This window comes from Mauremys reevesii, linkage group 3, assembly GCF_016161935.1.
Source record: "Mauremys reevesii isolate NIE-2019 linkage group 3, ASM1616193v1, whole genome shotgun sequence".
NCBI classification, from domain to species: domain Eukaryota; kingdom Metazoa; phylum Chordata; order Testudines; family Geoemydidae; genus Mauremys; species Mauremys reevesii.
In genome coordinates this window covers 108,892,086-108,913,369 of record NC_052625.1, presented here as the reverse complement: position 1 = coordinate 108,913,369, position 21,284 = coordinate 108,892,086, and the positions used below count along the sequence as shown (strand labels likewise).

At 38.7% G+C, this 21,284-nt stretch overlaps 1 protein-coding gene across 4 annotated transcripts in view; it reads right to left on the bottom strand.

Annotated features, from left to right (window-relative positions):
• Positions 1-21,284, bottom strand: part of HBS1L (HBS1 like translational GTPase) — a 131,505-nt gene that overhangs the window by 81,345 nt on the left and 28,876 nt on the right. For 3 of the 4 annotated variants that reach the window (XM_039531471.1, XM_039531470.1, XM_039531472.1), the window contains exon 7: positions 7,826-8,020. In XM_039531471.1, the coding sequence (XP_039387405.1) occupies positions 7,826-8,020 (195 nt within the window). Of the gene's footprint in view, positions 1-1,847; positions 7,087-7,825; positions 8,021-21,284 lie in introns of those variants that run through there. The other variant, XM_039531473.1, reaches the window with a different exon arrangement.

The following is a 21,284-nucleotide window of genomic DNA, read 5'->3' as shown; positions in this document are numbered from 1 at the left end:
ATAGGTGGAATTATGAAATTTACTATTTTAAAAATCCTGTGGCCATGAAATTGACCAAAACTGTGAATTTGGTAGGGCCCTAATTATGGGACAGCATTCAAAAGTCACTTATCAATTACAAATTAAATCTTCCTATGTGACGAGAGCTGTTTAACCATTTTATTTCTGTAAAATTTAACCTTTCATTTAAAAAAAGTTTCTAGCTCTTATGTTTGCAAAGATAACTTCCTGTACATTAATCTATGCAGCATTTTCTTGTTATGCCTGGAAACCACTCTAGTGTCTATGCTGTTGCTTGTTGAAGAGCTATGAAGAGCAACATAGTGAAAATGAAGTCACTGATCATGTTCACTGCTGTTACGCGGAGTCTGGTGGACAACAGCAAAATTGACAAACATATCAATGACACTATTCTTACTTAGGAAAATTAGCCCAGCAAAAGCCCTGCACCACAACTATTCAGGAGAGAAGAGAACCCAAAAGCAACAATGATACCCTCCGCTCTCTGAAAACGGCCTGGAGGACGGAAGGGTAGAGTGGCAGAGATTCCACACCTAAACAGAAGTCATGAGGCTCTGGATGAGAGCAGAGGGGGAAAGGATGCATGTGCAACCTTATCTATCATTTCCTGATTTTTGGATGTTTCACCGTGCAACCTTAATTTCTCTTACCATAGTTATTTGGATGAAATTCCTAAGTTTTCTTCAAACAAAAAAAATAAATTCCATGACATGCAACTACTCATTTGTCTAGATATCACTGGAATCCTCTGTATCAGATTCCTAATAAGGTCTACAGGAGGGCATCCTACTCCAGCACACTTTAGACATGCCACAGGAGACCTGGACTCCTTAGGAGCTGTGCAGCTTTTACCTTCCAAGATGCATAGAGACTGAGGCAAGGACTATAATTCATCTGCACATATATGCAGTAAAGCCTTTCTGAACTACATACACAAGCTGTTAAAAGAAGTTTATTTTTAATTAATGGACAAAGTTAATTTTCCACTCACCTTGTACTCAGCTTTGGGGCTCAATTTTTCCAAAACAACTATACCCAGAGGCAGACACAAAAGCCTGGAAAATTTAAACTTGAAAGATAAAAGTGTCAGTTATAAGTGCCTGAACACCTGTACAACCTTAAATGTAGCAGCACTGATTGCCCCCACTGTAATGTATGGTCTGAGGGCTGGTCTAATTAAGTTGAAAGTTGACCTAAGTTATGCTACTTCAGTTACATAAGTTACGTAATTGAAGTCGACATGCCTAAGGTTGCACTACACTGTGTTGACAGGAGAGCGCTCTCCTGCTGACTTACCTTACTCTTCTTGGGGACCTGGAGTACAGACGTCGACGGGAGAGCACTTTCCCATCAACTTAGCGAGTCTTCACCAGACCCACTAAATGGACACTGCTGCGATAGATACAGCAGCGCCGATTTAGCCATAAGTATAAACAAGCCCTGAGAATGAATGTCAGGCATAGAATTTTTTCTTTAGAGCTAGATGGTTATTTCATTAGGATCCTTTCCCTTCTACTTTTTGCTTAGAAGTTAGAATTTTTAGGCTTCTCTATCTATAATCTAATTGTGTGAAGGTTCTTAAATACATTTCTAAAAAAGGCAAACTATGACCCCTATACTGCACCTGGATTCCATATGTGCGGATATATTTGTCTGCATAGAGCCTCAGTCATGTCTGGAAACTTGTATGAGAACAGGGGTACACCTGTGCAAATCTAGTCATACACTGGGGCCTACCTCCTCAAAAAAAAATGGCTAGTGCACTGCTAACAGCAACAAAATTTGTACAAGACAAACTACTAGCAAGAAATCATGTGTTATTTAATCAGTCTTTATGAAGTGTTTTTTTTTGTACATAAATGAAAAGCAGTATTCACAAAGCAATTTCATTAAAAAATACTAAATGACCCACTGAATTTTAAAAAATTATATATAAAAACAATTTAATGTACAAAAGATACTTTACAACAGTCTGAACACTGTAAGCAGTATATTCCATGTATACATTGTGTGTGCATAGACACAAATACTTTATGATTTCAAAATCTGAATATCAATATATAAGCAATTAATACAAGTGACCCATATACACACATGCAAAGTTACAGGCTGGCTGCAAACCATTAAGGAAATATTTATAACAAACCACCTCCCTGACTATTTTATATAAAATGTAAACAAAGAGGGATTTCACTAACAGATTTTAATGTTCATTAGGTAGAAACATTTTTTGAACCAACCAACCATATGCTATATGAAAATTCCAGGTGCCATAATATCATGCAGTAGTTTTAAGAAAATTAAGAATTTTCTGTGGTGAACCACATAAACATAGTTCTTATTGAGTAATTTATTTATACACCCATTTCAGTTTTAAAAATACAGTAACATGCTACCATTTAGTTAAAAATCAAAACTGTGGATAAAATTTTCAAAAGTGCCTAAGTGGCACAGAAGCGTAAGTCTCATTGTATTAAATGGAAGTTAGGCTCCAAAGTGATGTAGGATGTCAGTTTAGTGCTTTTGAAAATTTTACCCTCTGTGCATATTTATTCAAGGATCATTTCAGGCTGCAGGATTAGTCTGGGCAGACAATCCCCACCACACGCTGCATGATTTTTATCCTGCTGAACTGCATTATGCATAGCATCTTCAGGATCACCAACAGTACTAATGCAACAGATCTGAGAAATATTAAGGGTTAATCACCTAGTACTTACATGTAAAGTTAGACACTGAGGCCCCAATCTGCAATGACATCTGTGTGGGTGGACAGCCATCTGTGGTTGGAGTCCGACTGAAGTCAATGGAGCGCTGCACAGGCCCCTGGCTTCATCTGCACAGATATCATTGCAGGACTGAGTTCTAAGTGCTGAATTCTTTCATCAGAGACTTGCACGTAACTTGTGATTAAATCAACAGGAGTTCTGTGCAGGTATGATTTGTGCAGAATTTGGCTCTAAAACTGCTAGCAGCATCTAATGTTAAAGAAGGGTTTGGGAGAAGAGTAGTGAAGAGGAAATGAGAGAACAGAGACAACACAATAAGACTAGACAGAACAGGGTGAAGACAAGACAGAAGCAGCAGAAGCAAAGAAACAATTTACTCCATTAAATATAACAGCACTTCTTCCACCAGAGATTAGTAACACCTCCATTAGAAAAGCCAATTCAAGCCATCAGGAAGTGGCAGGAACAAGAGCAAATCACCTAAAGTAAACTAAAAAAGACTGGGCCATTAAAAAGAAAATTTTTAAAATGTTAAACAATTTTTTCATCACTGGTAGCACACTATCCCATTTAAAATAAATTTGGAGATCTGTCTATTGCACAAATTCTTCAGATAAGACCTAAAATCTTAATGGGAAAAATAGATTCTAGATATCAAGTAAAGGGCTGTTCATATTTAGAGAGACTTCAGAAAACAGATAACTTGAATGAAGATTTTTTTAAAAACATTTCTGAACTATTCACTCAGTATTTTGAGCCAGTGAACAGCCTCACCCTGATCTACCTTGTTTGCTTATTGTTCAGCAAGTAAAATTGGAGCACTTACTATGAAAATCTTAAATGATAAAAGAACTAGCGTACTTGAGGGATTGCCCTGTGATAGCAACAAAAGTCATCTAGAGCTTTCTCTGTTTAAGGTGTGAGACAGCAGAAAGTTCTTCTGATAATTTGAGAGAATGTGACATCCTTCAGGACAAGGCTCAAGAAACTGTTTCCATGTAGTTTATGTTGGGGAAAATATATATAATTTGAGAGCAAAATAGGAGGATGCTGGGTTTTATTTCTGCTCTTTGAGTTACCTAAACAAGCTATGTTTACATTAGTTATGTTTTAACCTACTGAAGGCTCCTAAAGGCTTCTGGGTATGAGTGACTAAACAAAAATCAAGCTGATCAGTTAGAATATAAACACTGTAGTGCTACCATCTTTATTAAAAGGCACTAGAACCATGAACTCTATTCTGGAGAAGTTAGAAGATCAAAAACCCTTCAATACAAAAAAAAAAAAAGAGTCTGATACTCATATGTTTGAAGAATTCCCTAAATAGTGACAATTTACAAATGTCTACCAGCTAAACAAATTAGTGTACAGCAAATGAAACCTGCATTCCAGTGCTTTCAAATACATTTTTATAACTAAACTGACATTGCTACTTAAAGCTAGGAACAATACTAAATATTAAGGTTTCTTTTTTATAAATCAACTTATTAAAGCTCCACCATTAAGATTTAACCCGTTATTTCATAACAGTTTCCTGGTTATATCTGAATAAGGTTATGATAAACTATAAACAAGCTTATTTTTCTAGTAATAATAGTACTTGTATAGGATATGCTGCAGATTGACTGTTGAAAATACCAACTGGTAGTCCATGGATCCAAGTGAAAAACTACTAATATTTGACAAACACCTCTGTAAAGGTATGACTACCTATAGACAGTATCAGAGTCCAGTGACTATTAGATAAGAAATGAAGTTCAAGACCTGACTTTGGCCTCACATATTAAGACTCAAAATAACGAGCACTGGCTCCAGCAAGAAAAGTGAATGCAAAATTACACATTTCCATTACTAAAGGTAACTTTTTCCTAAAAGGAGAAATAGCACTTATAGCTTGTCATTGCCTTTTCACTAGGCATGACTAATGCCAAAGGGAAAAAAGGGAATGTTTTTCTTCCAATGCACTTCAAACAGACTTAAAATAGGTGATGGATTCCAACTGGAAAAATTTTGATGAAATATACACTATGCACACAAACGTTTTCCAATATTCTTAAATGCCCAGTTTTAACTTGGATGTTTTGAACAGATATAAAAATTGTAACCTTAAGTTATAGTACTTTGCTGTCATAAGAAAGCTGGTCCCACCAAAAAGCTAGCAAATGACTTATCAGGTATAGTGGTCAATGACTGATTTTTCTGGGGTTATTTCTTTTAAATGACTGGAGCTTTTGAGAACATAAGATAATTTTCTAAGATTAGTGACATCACTATGACCAAAGTATATAAAAGAATAATGAAATTGAGAATGAAATTAGCAGTTGGAAATTAAACCGTGCCACAAGACAGTTTAATTATGTAACGTACCAGAAACTTTAAATTTAAGCACATCTAATCAAATTAATCCAGAGCAATATCTATTTTAGGTTTTGTTCTGCAATATAACCAAACAGTAAAATAGAATGGTATAGCTAGGATTTTTCCCCCCAAATTAAGTCTATTTTTTCTTACTTAGAAATGTACTTTTGTATAGTAGTATTCTATATATGTGCAATGCCTATGTATTAAAGATTAAGAGTTTGTGAAAATTAAGATGTTGTATCTTAATGAAAAGTATGCAAAAAATAAAAATACAGACAGTGCAGTAGTTTAAAAGTTCACATAAATTTTTTGATCACCAACTATTTGTTGAGAATTATCAAATGTATAATAAAAAAATATAGAATGTGAATTATGGGTCATAAAGTCACCCCATACAAAATTTATAAAATCATTTAAAAAGGCTCTGAAGGATACATTCTGTTTCTTTCCCCTATTTTACACTAGTCTCTTGTAAAGGCTCTTTTTTGTCCAGCTTTTACAATGTCATCAGGAGATGCTGATTTAAAGTCAAATGGTGTTATTGATATTAAAGGGTCAATTTCCTTATTTTTAACTTCTTTTACTTGCCTACTGTATAGGAAAGTCTTATGGATATCAATCGTGCGCCTTTTACATCCTTTTGGAGGATAACGGAGACACAAAGTTAAAGCAAAAGCTGACGGTCTGGCACAAAGAGCCTTCATCCATGAGAGAGACAGATCCTGGCTCTTAGAAATACGTCCTTTTTTGCTTTTTTTATTTCCTTTAACTAAAATAATATTTTTTCCTTGCTTTGAACTTAAAACTTTAGTTTCTGGGACTATGGTATTTGACTGGCGTGCTACTGCTTCTGCAGATACTTCTGGATTTTTTATAAGGACACTTAAGTCAATGTTTGTGTTTACTCCTGCAGAAGGCCACATTTCAGCTATACTGAACCTCAAAAAGTCTTTTGCTTCTTGAGGCTTATCTACTTCAATAGTTTCTGCAATTAAATCTGAAAGTGACAAATTCTCAAGTTCTCTTACTGGAGAAGCCCGAGACAATGCCAGAGAAGACAGAGATCCTGTTAATTCTGACATCCCTGTTGCAGCTTGATGTTGACCAGCTAATTGTGACAATGGTGAGGATCCCAATTTCAAATCTATAAAACTCATAGATGTTTGGTTATAAAGATCGGATAAAGAACAACAGTGGCTTGAATTACTTTCCTGGTGCTCTTGAAGTAGGTCAGCCAGTGATGGACCCCCAGAGTTTGAAAATGGCAAACTATCCATGTCTGAAGATGAGATATCTCGCCTGGTACTTTGTAGAAATGAAGGAAAAATTTCAAAACGCTCAGTCTTTCTATTCTGAGTACAGTTTATATCATTATCAAGTGTCAGTTTCCCTACAGAACTCATTAAGCCAGGACTACTATCCATACTTCCTTTACTATTATGATCTGAAGAATTTTGAACCCCAAGCAGTCCCCTGTCTTGGAGACTCAAATAATCATTAGTTATATTCTGCATCAGCAAAGATTTCAAGTCTTGTGATTCCTTGCACTCCAACTGCTTCCAGGCAGGATTTTCAGACTGACTAGCTTCCAGTAACTCAGCACCTACACTAAAGCAAATTTTGTCTTCATTGCTGGAAATCAAACTTAATGTGCTGGTATTGTCTGGTAGCTGTACTGCTACATGTTTACTGACAGATTCATAACATGATTCTTCATACATATCATTACTGAGGGAAGAATATACAACTCCTGAAGATTTATTAGACGATTCAGATATTTTCTTTTCTATTGAGGATATATTAGAATGTTTAGCTTTGAAGAGTGTTTTGTCACTTAAAGTTGAAAAGTAACTAGGTGATTTAGTTTTGACTGTCAGGCTACTGAGCTCAGACATGTTGGTGTTTGCTGAAGAGTTTTCTATTAAGTAAGACAAGTTCTCCGAATAAGTACAAATTTCTGAAGAAAGTAAATCTCCTTACCTTACAATAGCCAATAATTTTCAGATAGATGCATGGTCACAACGAAAAATTCCATTTTTTTAAGGAGACAGCAACAGCAAAGTTAAGGAGAAACATGAAAGGCATTTAATTACTAAATGTTACTTGAAAAATTGCATTGCATCATTGTCTCTATAATCAAATAGAACTGAGTTCTGAAGGGCATTTATTCAATCATTTAGCAAAATTATTACAACTATCCACCAAAAGAAACACTAAGTTAGTAAATGAATATCAACTCTTAAGATGTCTGAATCCACACAACCAAGTTATTGTACTAGCTCTACAAAAACAGTCTTGCGATATCACAAGCAAACATTTAAAATGTCTTAAAATTTGCTGTCTCAAAAAAAAAATACAAAAAAGTTAGCAGTTGGATAACTTAAGTAGTAACATAACTAAAGTATTTATTAGAAAACAGAATTTCATTGAGAATTGTGGTTGCTTACATTTGAATTTAGGGCGGAGAACCAAGTTTAAAACTAAAACTTGATTTTAAGTTTAGTAAAAATCTACTGCTTCCTTTAAAGAGATGTTCTCTATATATCTTAAAACCATGAAATGTATTTAGAAATAGAAGATTGAGAACTTTATTTGTTTTCCAATGAGTAATTTTGATATAACAGTGCAAGTATTTTCCAGTTCTAAACTCGAGTATCCTATGCACAGCCAGTGAACTTTAACCTAAACCAAAACGTAATTAAATAAAAACATACCTTTTGTTGCCTTTCCCGTAGTCACAGCTTCTTCATTCTTGGTCTTCACATTTTGCTTACTGTCTTGTGCAAGCACAAAATCCAAAGCCTTCTGTACATCAAATTTACTATTCAACACTGCTTCCACCATCACCTGCTCTGGTGCAGTTTCCCCCAGCACTTCTCTCATCTGATCAAGGCACGAATAAAGACGGGCTACAAAAGACATCAGTAGTTATAAAATTATAAAACGTGTGTTTCCACAAAATGGCATGATAAATTACTAAAACCATACTTGCAATACATATATTTGGGGTGGGGCAGAAATGGTAATTATAAAATCACTGCAACCTGATTTCTTCCTCTTGTAGGCTCTCTTACCCCCAACACTGAAGAGTTTTACAATTACTTCACCAAAACATTACTAGAAGAAATACATTTAATGATTTTAAAATGGTCTTTAAAGAGCTGAACACTTAATTATGAGGTGTTACCAACATGAACAGTATTCATGCCAAAGAAGAAATGCAATTATTCAGCTTAAAACTATTCAAAGTAATTTGATAAACCATGTGATATCCATTTAACAGCACATTTTAAGTGTTTACAGATACCTTATTTAACTTTTATGGTAAACAGCATCTTCTCAGGCCTTGGAACTTAGCAACTGAATAACCATAAATGCTAGCATCTTTAGATTAACGCTTTAGCATTACAGCTACTTGAAATCTTACCTTTCCTAGAACTGAGAGAGGTTTCTGGGTCTTAAAATCCATATTCTTTGAAGCCAGACTTCTCTATTAATATTGCATACATTACAGAAAGTAAAGGGAAATGAAAGGAAGGCTGCAGAATAAAATGATGGACAATCCTAAAAACAAACCAAAATCATAGAATCATAGGACTGGAAAGGACCTTGAGAGGTCATCTAGTCCACTCCCCTGCACTCATAGCAGGACTAAGTATTATCTAGTCCATCCCTGACAGGTGTTTGTCTCTCTCTCTTTAAAATAAGTAAATTATACTCCTTTTAAACTGCAATTTCTCTTGTATATTCCTTCATTCCATCACTGGAGATTTTTAAGAGCAGGTAAGACAAAGTGGGTCCGGTAATATCTTTTATTGGACCACCTTGTGTTTTAAAAAGGACAGTCAGAAATATTCTCACACCGGCTGTTTAGCACAGATCCCTACTAAAGATCTCTCATATGTTTTAAATCAGTGGTCGGCAACCTTTCAGAAGTAGTATGCCAAGTCTTCACTTATTCACTCTAATTTAAGGTTTCATGTGCCAGGAACGTTTTTAGGTCTCTTTCTAAAAGTCTACATACAACAATAGTTTTGTTATATATTATAAAGTCAAGAAGGTTTTAAAATGTTTAAGAAGCCAGGCCCCGGGCAGTGTGACTGCCACTGAAAGTCAGCTCACGTGCCGCCTTTGGCACACATGCCATAGGTTGCCTATCCCTGTTTTAAATCAATGCTACTTATATATCCATTAGAATAGTATTTCCTACCTCTCCCAATGTCAATGACCTTGCCTTTATTTTCTAACATTACGAATATTTTACACATTGGTAAATGCCACCCTCCCCCCACTCTTGGAACTGCGTACACAGAAACCAAACAATATTATCCTTGACAAAGATAAAAAATTCACAGTCACATACCCTTAACCCTTTGTTCAATCTGAGAAAATACAGTTGAATCTGGCTGTTATTCAACCCACCCCCACCACCAAAAAAAAATCATGGAACTGACATGGCATTTGTTGCCTTCACATTGTAACTCTCACATTGTTAATTCTTCTTCCCTTCCCCTACCTCCCCCACCCCGCCTGTGTCTGTCTTGTCTACTTAGACCAGGCGGCACGCAAGCTGATTTCCAGTGGCACTCACACTGCCCAGGTCCTGGCCACCAGTCCGGGGGGCTCTGCATTTTAGTTTAATTTTAAATGAAGCTTCTTTTAAACATTTTAAAAACCTTATTTACTTTACATATAACAATAGTTTAGTTATATATTATAGACTTAGAGAAAGAGACCTTCTAAAAACGTTAATATGTATTACTGGCACGCGAAACCTTACGTTAGAGAGTGAATAAATGAAGACTCGGCACACCACTTCTGAAAGGTTGCCGACCCCTGACTTAGACTGTCAGCACTTTGGGGCAGGGATCATCTCCTTCTCCATGATTGTACAGTCCTAGCACAATGAGGGGCCTACTTGGTTGGCCTTTAGGCACTAGCATAATAAACATGATCACAGTGAGAGTTCTACAATGGAGAAGAAAACTTTCTTCATCTCCATTACAGGCACAGCATATATCTTTCAAGATTTCTTTGCCACACATCAATCAGAAAGATGCAGTGTGAAACTTCTGATACTGTCTCTCTACCCACTAACAATGATTTATCTGTTGCAGGTCATTTAAACACCAAGGCAAAGTTAACAATGTTCAGAATTTAGGAATAAAATATCAGTATTCAAGGAAAAAAGAAAATTACATCCTAACTACTATCAATAAAGTGATCCATTATATTTACAGCACTAACAATCAGCAAGCCCTAAGTCCTCCATCCCCAGCAGAACAAAGGTGAGCCCTGACATCGAACTGGAGAAGGTAATGATTCTGACCATCCTCTTCACCAGTGGTTCCCAAACTGGGGTTCGTGTACCCCTCGGGGTTCACGAAACGTTACAGGGGGTTCTCGGGAAAAAATTCTCTAATGGCAGACAGAGCTGTCCCTAGGGATCGCAGGCACCACAGGGCCAGCCCGGAGCCTCAGGGATTTCCAAGAGCTATGCAGATCAAAGCAAGCATATCTATCACACTGAGGAGATTTAAACTTCAAGACTCCTTATAAGAAATTGAAAGGGAGGTAGGTTGTTTTTGCTGTTTTTAAAATTAAATAGGCTGCTAGTATTGTTTTTTTAATTATTATGAAGAACAAGTTTAAGCTTTGTGTAATGTGTGTTGTTTGCCTGGACTGCTCAAGACCTGAATGTTGCGTAGGAGGAACTCTTTGAGTTGGCTTCTTAAATACCTTCATGCTGTTTCACTCTGATACTCCTTGATGAAAGCTAGGAGCCTTGTCTTACAACAGGCTTAATCAAAGTGATACAAGCTGCAAAAGTGAGATCTTGGAAGAGTGTTGCCATTTTCATAATGTAATAAAATGCTGTAATGATAAATATCAAATAATAGTGTGTAATAAGCATGTCATAAAAACAAATTTTATACTTCCAAGATCACTGCTTTTATACTTTATCCTCAGATAAGGGAGAAAATCCCTGAAAATATTTATTTTTAAGAGGGGGTTCACGAGACTTGACATTTTAGTGAAAGGGGTTCACAGGTTGTTAAAGTTTGGGAACCACTGCTCTTCACCAAAACTCTACAATACCAAGATTTAAAGCAATGCCAGCTTTACGTGCTGAGCCAAAACCCAAATGACATGTCTCATGACTGCAATGGCTACCATAAGATCTTTGAGGCTCTTTTTAAGAGAAATTAAATGCAGAAAACTCAGATAACACAATGTTAGTGTCCCACAATAAATATTTTAATGTATCAAGAATCACAGAAAGGCTATTTGCTAGTAGCTGTGATTCTTCAGTCACCCTGTGTATTTATACTTGTGGGGGATGGTGCCCCTGCCACCTCAAGCTCATGAACCCCTCTTGAAAATCATATCTGTGGGAGCTGAATGATCATGCCCTTTTTGCAAACATTCAGACTCTATAAGGGAGTGCAGCTCCCAGTTGCCTCAGTTCCTTCTCCTGTACCACAGAGTCCTATGTGCATAGAGAACTGTTGGGTAAAAGAGAAGGTGAGAGGTAAGTGTGAATGTGCAGAAGCAACTTTCAAAGAATCACTGTTACTGGGAGGTAATCTATATTTTTTCTTCAATGGACCCCTGCACATTCTGACTAGTGGGGGACTAGTGAGTAGTACAGCCCCAGCGGAATGTAGCCTGAAGAGTTCTCAGGAAAAGACTGCGGAACAGCTCTCTTAAACCCATCATTAGAGTGTGATGCTAAATTTAAGAACTAGAGTTTACTGAGTTTATACACAGAACTCTAAATAGCTGTTCTGTAGAGTTCAGCAACTGAGATAAGTCTAAGGCATCTCACAGACTCAGCACTGGCCTTACCAAGTGAGCCTTAAGCCCTGACGGGATATGGACTTCAGCTATGTTATAACAAAACTGTGTAGGATCTAATCCTCTAATAATTTCTGGGTGAATATGGCACTTTTCCTCATACAGGCTAAAACGATCTGTTGAACTGCATAAAGTTTAGTTATTTCCAAATGGAAAGAGAGAACCTTTTTCACAGTAAACATATGGAAACAAGCTTCACCTCCATAGGCCACGGGTTTAGGGGAAAAAGACAGGGAGCGGATGGACTGGTTGATGTGAATGTGTGAAACCACTTTGGGAATTAACTTAGGATGTGACTGGAGGGCCACTGTGTCCTTATTCAGCGGTTCTCAACCCGCGGCCTGCATACGGCCCAAATAGCACACAACTGCAGCACAGCTCAAGTGCTAAAGCGTGGCTCGTGGGCTGCGGTCCGCCAAGTTCCTGTCTGCCCACCGCAGAGGGGTGCGGGCTGCCCCGTTGTCCAGCACAGTGGGGACAAGGTCGGGGCTGCCGGCCTGCCCTCATGGTGGGTGTCCAGGTCAGCTGCCCAACCCCATAAGCTCCGGGGTCTGTGTCTAGAGCAGCTGGCCCACTCCACATGGCAAGACTCTGGGGTCCAGGGCAGCCACCCGGCCTCGCTAGCTCTGGTCGGGGTCGGGCCTGGCAGCTGGCTGGCCCAGTAGGGGCGGCCCCGTGGGGGTCGGGGCGGGCAGCCAGTCCCGCGCGGCAGAGTTCTAGGTCAGGGTCCAGGCTGCAGCTGCCCTGCCACCTGGCCTCTGAAGCCCAGGTAACACACTGTGTATTAAGTTGAGAACCACTGCCTTATGTAATGTGGTATGAGATTAGTCATCAGGATTTGTAATTTTTCACTAGCTCTCCTGATAGAAGTAATAGTCATGAGAAATGCCATTTTATAAAGATAAATGTGTAAGGATGCAATCCCCCCTAAGGCAATGTTTTCCGAACTTTTGAATGCTGGGAAGCATTTCTTTGGGAAAATGAAACCAACTGTGCCACCTCTGCTACCCTGCCACGTTCTGTTAAAGAACTACATACCTTAAATTTATGCATCTTCCATGATTCTTACCCTCCAGGCACCATCCACACTATGTCGGTGTTTCCCCAGAAAGATTCACATGATAAGTAAGGCAGACCCTCTGTTTTTAGGCTTCACAATCTATAAAAGGCCTGTGATGGGGTGTACACTGCACACTTGCCTTAAGGGGTTAATGGAGGCCAAATGGGCCAATTAACCTATTAGGCTCAAGGCTGAGAGAAAAGCCTTAATTAGAAGAAGCTCACCTTCTGTGCAGGAACTGGCAGAGCCTATATAAGCCAGGAGGCTGGCAACAGAAGAGGCTGCTGGGAAAGGCTTTAATCACTCCGTGGGAAAAGGGAAGAGTGTTTGGAGTCTACAGAGACGTGTAGGCTGCGGTTGTTCCCTGAAGGAGGGAGTGCTGAAGCTGGCAGACCCAAAGATGTAAGGGAGAACCCGAAGGTTAGGAAAGGACTCAGGGAAATGCAGCAAGGTACGGAGTGAAACAGACCTTGACTGCTGACTAGAGGGTCACTGAACCAGGACCCGGAGTAGAGGACGAGCCAGGGTTCCCAAAGCAGCCAGTGGGGAAGTGGCACCAGCAGGGCAGTATGTAGGAAGATTGCCTGAGCCTGTGTGTGGGAAGAAACTTTCCAACCCCAGGAAGGGGAAGCCAAAATAGCGACCAAGCCAGAGAACTGCGTCACAAAGAGGCTGCAGCAACTCCTGGGGTGAGACACGAGCTGCAGACAAAGAAGCAGAGGGACAGTGTGCAAAAACAGGAAGGGGCTTTGACCTGGTAAGCTATTCCCCAGAATGACAAGAAGGAAGCCCCAAACCTGCGGTGAATAGAGCACCCCATCACAAATATGCAAGTCATATCCATAGGACCACTTCAGCAATTGGACAGGTCCCTACATAAAATCCTTTCAAACTCACAAGGACAGAGAGAGAGCTGCACCCAAAGTCAGAGACAGCATGCTCTTGCTGACAAGGTGAACATGAATGACCCTCAAATCCCATACCGGATGGCACAGACAGTTGCCAGTACCAAAACGCAGATTCATGCTAGAGGATTTTGAAACTGTTCCTGGCCAGAAGATAATGTATCTAGAGAAGCTATAATAATAATGAGGATGCTAATATTTTAAACGTGAGTTCAACACTGAGGCTTGAGGATGTGGACAGAGTCAGAGAGATCTGAATAAGAGAAAAGTCTGCTGGTGGTGCTGGGATCACTGCATTGTAGACTCCAGTGCTGGTGTGGTTGCTCTGGAGTATTATCCTTAGAATGGGGCCAATGTTTTTTTCTCTGTTTTGAGAGAGACATTCTCAGTACTAGATAAAGGATCTCTCTTCTCCTTTCTCTTGGCAGGAAAAGAGAAGAGAAATTTGCCAGAGAGATATATTAAAAGCATGGCAGCTTACATGGGCTAAGCCATCAGTGCCAGACTTCTGGGTTCAAGGAGGCATCATTTTTTCCAAAGGTCTGATAACAAAGTTGTCCAGAGGCCCTCTGAAGTGTCAGGTTTTGTTGGCATGCTCCCAGAACCAGGTTAAAGTGCCAAATCTTAAGACTCTGGAAGAGTCTTAGCAAAGTTCACCAATGCAGACAACTCAGTGGTTTATTGATCGTCACATTAAATGGAAGAGTCATGGACTTAGACAAACCTGTGCTCAACCTCACCTAAAGTCTAGTGCTGAAGCCAGCATGAAGGCAAATGGGTTTCATCACCAAAGACAGACATTGTGGGCCCTAGATGGAACCCTGGCCTTCTGGAGTCTCAGCCTGTGCATTCAACTTTTCTCTCATGAAGTATAGAGTCAGAATTGTCTGTCCCAACAAGCTTGAGTTTAGTGAGCTATGCAAACCAATATTACTACAGAGCAGGCATCTCCCAGGCAGATGAGACACTAAGCATGCTCTTCAGACTTCCCCCCGAAAAATTGAGGGATATCATGGACCCCCTTTGGGAGACCAGGTTTAGGACCCCATAGCTTTCAAAGAGACAACTATGGGGGGAGTATGATAGAGGTCTATAAAATCATGAATGGTGTGGAGAAAGTGAATAAGGAAGTGCTATTTACCCCTTCACATAACACAAGGATGACTCCAAATCTTAAGACTCTGGAAGAGTCTTAGCAAAGTTCACCAATTGAGGGATATCATGGACCCCCTTTGGGAGACCAGGTTTAGGACCCCATAGCTTTCAAAGAGACAACTATGGGGGGAGTATGATAGAGGTCTATAAAATCATGAATGGTGTGGAGAAAGTGAATAAGGAAGTGCTATTTACCCCTTCACATAACACAAGGATGACTCCAAATCTTAAGACTCTGGAAGAGTCTTAGCAAAGTTCACCAATGCAGACAACTCAGTGGTTTATTGATCGTCACATTAAATGGAAGAGTCATGGACTTAGACAAACCTGTGCTCAACCTCACCTAAAGTCTAGTGCTGAAGCCAGCATGAAGGCAAATGGGTTTCATCACCAAAGACAGACATTGTGGGCCCTAGATGGAACCCTGGCCTTCTGGAGTCTCAGCCTGTGCATTCAACTTTTCTCTCATGAAGTATAGAGTCAGAATTGTCTGTCCCAACAAGCTTGAGTTTAGTGAGCTATGCAAACCAATATTACTACAGAGCAGGCATCTCCCAGGCAGATGAGACACTAAGCATGCTCTTCAGACTTCCCCCCGAAAAATTGAGGGATATCATGGACCCCCTTTGGGAGACCAGGTTTAGGACCCCATAGCTTTCAAAGAGACAACTATGGGGGGAGTATGATAGAGGTCTATAAAATCATGAATGGTGTGGAGAAAGTGAATAAGGAAGTGCTATTTACCCCTTCACATAACACAAGGATGAGGGGGTACACAATGAAATTAATAGGCAGCAAGGTTAAAAATAACATACAAAAGGACTTCTTCAGACAATGCACAGTCAACCTGTGGAATTCACTGCCGGGGATACTGTAAAGGACAAAAGTACAACTGGGTTCAAAAAAGAATTAGATAAGTTTATGGAGGATAGATCCATCAATGGCTATTAGCCAAAATGATCAGCAACTCAACCCTATGCTCAAAGTCCCTAAAACTCTGACCGCTGGAAGCAGGGACTGGACAACAGGGGATGGATCACTTAATAAATATCCTGTTCTGTTCACTCTCTCTGAAGTTTCTGGCACTGGCCACTGTTGGAAGACATGACACTGGGACAGATGGACCACTGGTCTAACCACGTATGGCCATGCTTATATTTTTACGTAAAGTCATGCAAGTTACACAAAAAAGGAAGAAAACTCTCTCAAAACTACCAAAATCCACTATTAACTACAAACACACACACACACATTTATAAAGCTGAGAAGAGGTGCTAAGTAAGGGTCTGAGTGTACACGCATGGACAAAGCAAAGGTTTCTGCATACCCTCCACCACAACAGTAAAGAAACTGATGTTAGAGTCTAAAATTACAAGACCATAAGGATCACCATTGTGATCATCTAGCCTGACCTCCATTATAACACAGTTCACAAAACCTCCCAAAAATAATTCCTAGAGCACATATTTAAAAATTGTCAGTGATGGAGAATCTACCACAACCACTGGTAAATTGTTCCAGTGGTTAATTACTCACTGGTAAGCCTTATTTCCTGCTAAACCCAGGGCTGTGAGTTCAATCCTTGAGGGGGCCACTTAGGAATCTGGGGCAAAATCAGTACTTGGTCCTGATAGTGAAGGCAGGGGGCTGGACTTGATAACCTTTCAGGGTCCCTTCCAGTTCTATGAGATCAGTATCTCCATATATATATTTTAACTTCCAGCCATTACATCATTATACCTATAAGTCTAGCAGAGACTTAAGGGAAACAGACCTTGACTGCTGACTTAAGGGAAACAGACCTTGACTGCTGACTTAAGGGAAACAGACCTTGACTGCTGACTAGAGGGTCACTGAACCAGGACCCGGAGTAGAGGACGAGCCAGGGTTACCTCTGCTAGACTGAAGAGCCCATTATTAAATATTTGCTCCCCAAGTAAATACTTACAGACTAATCAAGTCACCCTTTAACCTTCTCTTTGTTAAGCTAAATAATTGAGTTCTTTGAGTCTATCACTATAAGGCATGTTTTCTAATCCTTTAATCATTCTCACAGCTCTTCCTGAATTGTGGACACTAAAACAGGACACTGTGTTCCAGCAGCAACCACACCAGTGCCAAATATAGGGATAAAATAACCTGTTTACTCCTACTTGAGGTTCCCCTTTATGCATCCAAGAATCACATAAGCTCTTTTGGCCACAGCATCCCAATAGGAGCTCATGTTCAGCTGATTATGAAAAAGGTTTGGGAGTCATAGGGCATAGTCACCACTTCCCAGGATAGAGTCCCCCGTTCTGTAATATGACCTACATTCTTGTTCCTAATTGTATACATTTACATTTAGCCATACTAAAACATTTTGTTTTCCTGCACCCAGTTTTCCAAGCGAACCAGATTGCTCTTAATCACTGACCTGTCCTCTTCATCACTTACCACTCCCCCAATTTGTGTATCTTCTGCAAATTTTATCAGTGATGCTGATAGGTGTTCTCTCCCAGGTCATGGATATAAATGTTAATTAGCTCAGGGCCAAGAACTGATGCTGGAAATACACATGCTTGATGAAAATTGTATTTTGAGACCTAACAGTTGGCCAGTTTTTAAACCATTTAAAGTACAAGATTTTAATTTTATAAGAGACTCAAGGTGGGTGAGGTAATATCTTTTATCGGACAAACTTCTGTTCATTAAAGAGGCAAGCTTTTGAGCTCCACAGAGCTCTTCTTCAGGTTTAATCCAGACAGTTGGTCCAATAAGAGATATTACCTCATCCACCTTGTGGGTTTCATATCCTGAGACCAACATGGCTACAACAACATGGCAAACAACAAAAGTTAATGTTATATCGTTCTAATTTTTTTTTAAGTCAAAATGTTGTGTGGTACCAAGTCAAACACCTTACAGAAGTCTAAGTATATTACACTAACACTATTACCTTTATCAACCAAACTTGTTATCTTATCCAAAAAAGATATCAAGTTATTTTGACGGGATCTATTTTCTATAAACCCATGTTGATTGGCATTAATTACAATACCCTCCTGTAATTCTTTATTAATTGAGTCCCATATCAGCTGCTCCATTATCTTGCACAGGATTGGTGTCAGGCTGCCAGACCTATAAATTACCCAGGTCATCCCATTTACTTTTTTTAAATATTGGGACAACATTAGATTTCTTCCAGTCTTCTGAAAGTTCTCCACTGTTCCAAAACTTACTGAAAAGCAACATTAACAGTCCAGTGACGACCTCAGCCAATTCTTTTGGAACTCTTGGGTGCAAGTTATCAGGCCTTGCAGATTTAAAAATGTCTACCTTTCGCTTTTGTTAAACATCCTCCTGAGATACTCATAGAATGGAAAGAATGCTATCACCATATGATGAGACTAGATATCTCCCCACTCCAACACACCAAATACAGAACAGAAATATTTATGGAACACTCCTGCCTTTACTGGATTATTATTTTTAATTCAACCACTTCCCTCTAATGATGGATCAATACCATTGTCAGGAGTCTTTTTGTTCCTAACATTTTTTTAAAACTTCTTAGTATCCTTAACTCTGCTGGCCACAAATTTCTCCATGTGTCCCTTAGCTTCCCTTATTATTCTACAATTTCTAACTTCCAATTTATATTCACTACTATCAACTTCCTCTTGAGAGAGAGAGAGAGAGAGAGAGAGAGATAATGTAATTAATGCCAATATATATAGAAAATTAAAAAAAAATTATTTATAGCTCCCTTCACTTTCCCTCTAAACAAGGTCTGTTTTAAACCAGTAAAACCTTCTTCCTCTATTGTGGCTTTTGAGGCATCTAGTAAGGTGTTCTTAAATGAGTCCCGAATTCTCATTTACATTTTTCTGATTAAATTCTTCCAACTAGCTGACTTGGATCATAATTGTTCTCAGCTTTGTGAAATTTGCCCTATTAAAACACCAAGTATATATATTACTGGTCTGGACTTTATTCAGCTTACACATTATAAACATGATCAAGTGACAATCAACCGTACTCACTCATAGTCTCTTATACGAGTGCCAAATGGCATTACTCATGCAACGTCAGAGTCACAGTTTTCAACAGGGTTTGTGCAACGAGCGCACCGTTCCCCTTAAGTGGAAATGTACAGAGGCTCTCAAAAAAGATGATACAGTATTCAGAGCAAAGTTAACTTGGACAGGTTCTACATGCTGACTATTTTATGGTATAAATTTAACAAACTACATATTTAACCAGAAAACTAACAATGATACATGCAGTATAAGCAATGTGGCTATTTTAACAATAGTGTAGAAACCTTATCTTCCCCATAGTTAGTTAGTGCTAATAAAGTACAGGAGAAGGTAATGGTGGGGGTCTTTTACAGACCACCAAATCAAACCAGAGAACAGGATGAATTACTCCTTAAACTCCTCCTCTGAAACGTATGGAAAGAAAACTCTTACGGGAAATATATGCTGGACGTCTCATGCAGATAGTAATTAAATATCATTAAAGTTTCTCAAACTTATTTAAGATGGTTTTCTAACACAAAAACATGTACCCATGTCAGGACTACTTTGGACCTCATTACGGTGAATAAAGCTGAATTAATCACTGGACTCAGAGTTTGTGGTTGACTAGTGATCACTTATGACCTGATTATATTGCGGGCAAAAAGATGATTCCAACCAGTAAAATACATACTTAGTACTTCAAAAGCGCTAATTTCCCAAAGCTGAGGACAATTATGAGCAAAACTGATTGGGAGAAAAATTCAGAAAGAAAAACGTCAATAAAAATGGTGAGTTCTTTAAGAAGAGTTTATCAGATGACCAAAAAGTTACAATTCTACTATCAAAAGAGGGGTCAACTTTGGCTAAAACCTGATTTAGTGCCAAAGTGGAGGCAGTAATTAGAAATGAAAAAGCAATTTATAACACATGGGAAATAGATAGCAATAGATAAAAATTAGAAGTTAAATGTGCTGAAAATTGATAAGGGAAGCTGAAGGCATCAGGGAAAAATATATGCTTGGCAGGACTGTGGACAATAAAAGGTGGAGGTTTTATTTTTTTTGTTTTGTTTTAAGTATGTAAGCAACATAAGTAATCCTAATAATGGAATAAGCCCATTACTAGATGGAGATGGCAAAATTGTTAATTAGGATGCAGAAAAAGCAGGGTGTTCAATAAACCTTTCTGGTTTGCATCTGAAGAAAAAAAAAAGCAGGATAATGAATTCATAATACATGAGGATGATGAAGCACCTTCCAGTCACTTAGTAACCAAGGAGGGCATTAAACATTATTTACCAAGGATAAACATTTAAATCAGGAGGCCTAGATGACTTGCACCCAAAAGTCCAAAAGAGTTGGCTCGGAAGATATCTGGCCTGCTGATGTTAATTTTTAATATATCCTGTAATACAGAATAAATTCTACAAGACTGGAAGAGTACTAACGTTGTGCCATTATTCAAAAAAAGGGCAAGTGAGATAGTCTAAGTAGGCCATTGTCCAGGTTGACATAAACCCCAGGCAAAGTAATGAAAAGCTGATACTATATTTCTACCCTTTAATTTGTTATAAATTGAATCTTGTAAATGCCAGTAAACATGGCATTAGAGAAAAAAAGGTAAAAAAATCTGATTTCATTCTTTGATGAAATTACAAGTTTGGTTGATAAAGGTAACTGTGAAGACAGATGTAATATACTTACACTTTTGTATGGCATTTAACTCCATACCGCACATCATTCCAATTAAAAAATTAACATACACAAAATGGATTAAAAACCGGCTGACAGATGTCAAAAATTTTACAACAGGGAATTATCATTGAATGGGAATATTTCTAAAGGGGTTCCATAGGAATCGGTATTAGACTTTAGTCCACATTTTCAGCTGTGATCTGAAAGTAAATATAAAAACACTACTGACAAAACTTGCCTGTGACCACAAAGATTGGCAGAGTAGTAAATAATGACCAGGACAAGGCAGTCACACAGAAAGATCTGTATCTCTTGGTAAACTGGAGCCATTCAAACAAAATGCATTTTAATACAGCAAAATGCAAAGTTATACAGTCAGGAAACAAGGAATTCAGGCCGTATCTAAAGAATGGGTGGGGTGTCTGTATTCTAGAAAGCAATGACTCTCAAAAGGATATAGGGGTCACAGTGGGCAAGCAACTCAACAGGAGTTTCCA